The sequence below is a fragment of the Penaeus japonicus genome, unplaced genomic scaffold, assembly GCF_977035675.1.
Source record: "Penaeus japonicus unplaced genomic scaffold, GWHDUDI00000001_assembly GWHDUDI00000002, whole genome shotgun sequence".
Classification (NCBI taxonomy): Eukaryota; Metazoa; Arthropoda; class Malacostraca; order Decapoda; family Penaeidae; genus Penaeus; species Penaeus japonicus.
In genome coordinates, this window is record NW_028234404.1 from 41,118,720 (window position 1) to 41,123,719 (window position 5,000).

Genomic DNA, 5,000 nt, shown 5'->3' on the forward strand with positions numbered 1-5,000 from the left:
GGGTGATGTATTCTATTTGATAAGTGTTTTGAACAATTTTCCGTTTAGGGCCTTCCGCATTTCTTTTTTCTGCAGTATAGACAATACTTTCGTTATTAATGGCAACAAACAGTTTGATCTTTACTTCTAGCCTTACTACGCGATCGTTTATTCTTCAGTGGAGGAGAATATTCTAGACATCTTTATTAGCTCAAGCACAGATGTATTATGCCTTGTTTTGATAAAGGCAATACTCAATTGCGATTTCCAGGAATTGATTACCTTACGAATGCTATTAAAGTCCTTCGTTAAAAAAAAATCTTGTGGATATTCGGTTCCCGTGATATGTATTAAATCCGTCAGTGTCAGCATTTCTTGGACTAGTACTTTTCATTTTGTTTCGTACTTTGCTGCTGAGAGTGGTAGTGTGTAAGCAGTACTATAACTATTACAGTGATTGTGGTTTTCGTTTTGAAGTCAGTGATCTTTAATTACCACATGCTTAATGATTAAGTCTTTCTCTGTTCGCATTGCCACCTTCCCCATCCTCTTTCGCTATTTCAATTATTCCTTCTTTACTCCTAATATTTATAGTCCCTGATTCTTAATGTTATTTTTCTCTGCAGAAGGTCGATTCTGGGTTGGTTAATGTTTATACTATCTAGTTCATTCGTTTGAATATTGATATTTTTAAAATGAGCCATCTACATTTGTTTCAGTGATTCCTAAATAATAGTTTTGAGGTTTGCACTACGAATGCTTATCGTCTGTTGTGTCTCCGTTCTAGAAGTAAAATCAATTCTCTTGTTCTTCATTGCCAAAATTTCCTATATTCTACATGGGTAGTAGGGGATTTAGCTTGTTTTATCGCATCACTTGCCTCTTGTTTAGTCAAGAATGTCATATCCATTGGGCATATATCCCCTTTTCGATTGTTTGTATTCATAGACTTGCATCGATATCTTTCTCTGTGAATTTACTATATATAGTTCTTGTTATATCCCCAGTCAATTTCTTATCTTCGTTGTACCTAGGTCGTTTCCAGAGACCTCGCCAGTTTGAACTTCTATTACAACGGCTGAATTTGAATTGACGTTGTTTACTATATGTTTCAGCATGTACTAGCTTAACTGTGTCTGATAGCCAAGTTTTTAGCTTTACCTCACTGGCGAATGCGGCTTTGAGTTAGTTTGCATATTTTTTAACTTTAGTTTAACTGGTTGCCGTTTTGACTTCAGGTTTCGTAACAGTCTTACAGCAACTTCAGCATTTTTTTTTTTTTTTTTAATCTCCTGGCTTTACTCTGCTGCTTTTCCTTTTAATATGTACATCTATCTATTGTTTGGATCCATCACTTTTCTTTTCTAAATTTTGTGCAGTCTCCCTTTAAGAAATGACACTCCTGCGCACGTTTTCTACTAGTTCCCACAATTCCATTTTCTTTGGAGTCTGCTTTTAATTCGACGTTGAATTCAACATATCCCTACTCTGTTTTTAGACAATTACTTCGAGAGCTTCAGTTCTTTCTTTAACATCTGTTATTTTCCTCGTATGTGAAGCTTCCGCTATTACATCGACCGACTGCCTTATGGCTTGATTTATTCATATATTTTCTTTCAGTTCTTTCTGCACGTTTAACTAAACCCTTTTTCGAAGATACATGACAAGCAGAACAGATGGTTTCCGTTTGGGTTCTTTCGTATTTTCGCTGGTATATAGCCGAGGATAATGATAATCATAATAATAATGATGATGATGATGATGCTCATGATAGTGTGTGGGTGCTTGCAAATAGTATGTCTGCACTCCTAAAAAAAAAAAAAAAAAAAAAAAATCTGTTTCAGGCCTGTGCTGTCGAAAGTGCTGCTCTCCACCATCCAGATAAGCAAATCATCTTATACATGACGTCTCCTTACCTCAGCAACAGCAGTCCACTGAATCGAGTGAGTACAAAGTTGGTTTATAAAAAAAAAAAAAAAAAAAAAAAAAAAATGGTTGTGTCTGTAAGGCTATGTGGACGAGGCACCCATAAGAGGCGCCAATCAAGCGGGAGACTCTGGGGGCCAAGGAAAGGGGGAGAGGGAACTTCTACTTAACACATGTTCAGAAGGCACCAAAGTAGAATTAATATGAAAATTTAAAATGACTAAGAGAATGCTAGAAGGGCTGCAAATAACTAAAACTGTACCAGGAGGGCTCAGAATTACCGTAAAAGTCCCAGAAAGACCGAAAAATCCACTTAGTAAAACGAAAGGATGGGGGGGGGAGGTTGAAAACCTCACAGGTTTATGCTTGACTTCAATTAATTTTTTACTCCTGTACAGAAACCCATGCAGTATTCTCTCGCGGAATCATATCTCCTAATTAAATCCCCGATCAATTACTTAATATCACAGATGAGTTCTTAAAAAGGTGCTTACACAGCTGTGACGGTGAATGGCTGTTGCTCGGTGTATAGTGTTTGGTGAATCATGAATGATTTAAGTCCTCTGCACAGAACGAACTGTCAATAGAAACCATTTATATACGCATACTATTGTCTGTAGGTCTCCAGTAATTGCTGTGTCTACCTCCCTTTTAGTGTTTTTTTGTTCTTCTTCTTCTTCTTCTTCTTCTTTATCTGTAAAACTTTTTTTTTTTTTGTCTTCTGTATATAATTAATCTGATTGTCGTCTTTATAGGTGTTGATGGGCCTACACAACGTCCAAATACATTGGCTCGACCTCGATCAGGTTTTCATAGAAGAACCTCTTTATTCCTGGCACCGAGATCGCTACTGGTATATGAACCAAGGTGAAATGTTGTATGTTTAGTAGATTCTTGTTATTTTACTAGTTTTTTTTTCATCATTATCGGCAGTCTTTTAACTTTTTTTTCTTTTTATTAGCTTCTATTTGTATTCATGTTCTCAATTTGTAAAGCTAAATTGCGATCATGATTGCGGAAAAGACAATTCTCCTTACCTTTTACCTCTTTCTTCTATATCTCCCTCTGCATCGATCTATCTATTTATCTTATTTTCTCTCTCTATCTATCCATCTTTATTTTTGTCCTTATCTGCGTAGACACTGCCCCTGCTATCGTGAGCGACGCAGTCAGGTCTGAGCTTCTGCGGCGCTCTGGAGGAGTATTCCTGGATCTCGACATCATTACACTGCGCCCTCTGCCCAGCCGTGCCAACTGGTTAGGGCGCCTCGATCACAACCAGATCAATACCGCCGTGGCCAACTTCACCAAGAACCACCGGCTTTTGCAAGTATGGGAATAGTTATTTTGTATCAATCGACTGTGTATCCTGTTAGTGTCATCTGGGAGTTTTCTTTGTATTATGGTCTGAAGATGAAATTTAGACCGGCTTGTGGTTTCAGTAAAACAGCAACACGATAGGATTAACACTCTTTTTCCTTTGCTCAGATGGTGGTTGATGCTATTCCAAAAGCATACGATCCGAGGCAGTGCTGTAGCATAGGCCCTGAGCTCGTCACGAGTTTCCTGCACCAGCTGTGCCCGGACAACATCACTGTGCCCGACTCAACTGGCCCAGAGACGATGGAGTCATGCGATGACATAACGATCTACAACACTCACGCCTTCTATCCCTTGTCATACGTGAAAGAAGATATTCTACGGATGTTCGAAACCCGAAAAGGTCATGGCCCGAAGTTCTTTGCCTCCACACAGGCTTACACTTTGCACCTGTACCACTCACTCACTAAGAGTGGTCGCCTGATCATAAACAGCGATTCTATCCTGGAGGAGGCTGCAAGGAGGAATTGCCCACAAGTATATAAGACAATTGTAAGAAACGACCTTCTGCTATAAGGTCCATAATAAGTAGAACTGTCGTAGTTTGGGCCACTAGGAAATATTATCTCATATTTGGTATTTCCTTTTTTAGAGATAGACACATACACACACACACGCGCGCGCGCGCGCACACACGCACACGCACACACGCGCACACACACACATACACAGATATGTATATATATATATATATATATATATATATATATATATATATATATATATATATATATATATATATACATATATATGCATATATATAATATAATATTGATAGATAGATAGATATAAATATAAATATGTACTATATGAATATATATGTATATGTATATATTTATATATATACATATATATATATATATATATATATATATATATATATATATATATATAAAGAGAGAGAGAGAGAGAAAGCGAGCACCGCGAATGTAAACTGTGATTTTTACTTCTAGTACAGAATAAAAATGATCTTAAAATGCATAAAACTTATCTACATTTCTTCCTTTAAATGCACAAGAAAAGCAACAGAAATATGAATTATCTAATAAAAAAATCATTAAAAAATTATCGAGATATGACAACGAAAACTTATGTCATGTCATATATGTTATATATGTCATGTTTATGGCGCTTACAGAAAACAACATCAGAATTAATCCGTAAAATCCTGATTAGTATTTATGAGACCATTTAAGCATCTATAATCAAACACTGACATAAAATACCTTAGAAGAGTTCCGGGATTTGTAACACACAGAGCGTTGAAAACAATATTGGGTTGATAAGGCTTTTTGGTAAAATGGTTACGTGTCGCAAAAATTAAGCCACAGATTTTAGAGCTCTTGTTTCTGACGTGGTGGGTGTGGCATTTCCAACTCATTTTGTGGTCAATAATAATTCAGACCCATCTTGGGTAGATTCCCCTACCCTTTGCCCCTAAATCGTTCTATCTATTCTTCACATTCTCCCCTAGTTTTTCCCTAAATCCTCACACTGATATAATTAAGAGAAATTGAGGTCGTGAAATTTTGTGTAAAGGATTCAGCTCAACTTATGGTCATGCAAAAATGGACGTTAAATAGATTACTCTTGTGTATACCGAAAATCACATAGTTACATCCACCTTGGTTGAGGGTTAAAGCATTAGCATTAATCCAATCGCTAACTGAACTAAGTTGCTGGTCCAATTATACAAACCGTCGACCGACACGTGT

The 5,000-nt window shown here is 36.9% G+C and overlaps 1 protein-coding gene across 1 annotated transcript in view; it reads left to right on the forward strand.

Moving 5' to 3' along the window:
* LOC122244469 (alpha-1,4-N-acetylglucosaminyltransferase) overlaps window positions 1-3,885 on the forward strand; it is a 5,920-nt gene extending 2,035 nt beyond the window's left edge. Inside the window, exons 3-6 of the mRNA XM_086544481.1 lie at window positions 1,824-1,922; window positions 2,661-2,772; window positions 3,045-3,235; window positions 3,394-3,885. Coding sequence (XP_086400607.1) covers window positions 1,824-1,922; window positions 2,661-2,772; window positions 3,045-3,235; window positions 3,394-3,801 — 810 coding nt within the window. The 3' untranslated portion in view covers window positions 3,802-3,885. The remainder of the gene's footprint in view (window positions 1-1,823; window positions 1,923-2,660; window positions 2,773-3,044; window positions 3,236-3,393) is intronic.
* The last annotated feature ends 1,115 nt before the right edge of the window (window positions 3,886-5,000 follow it).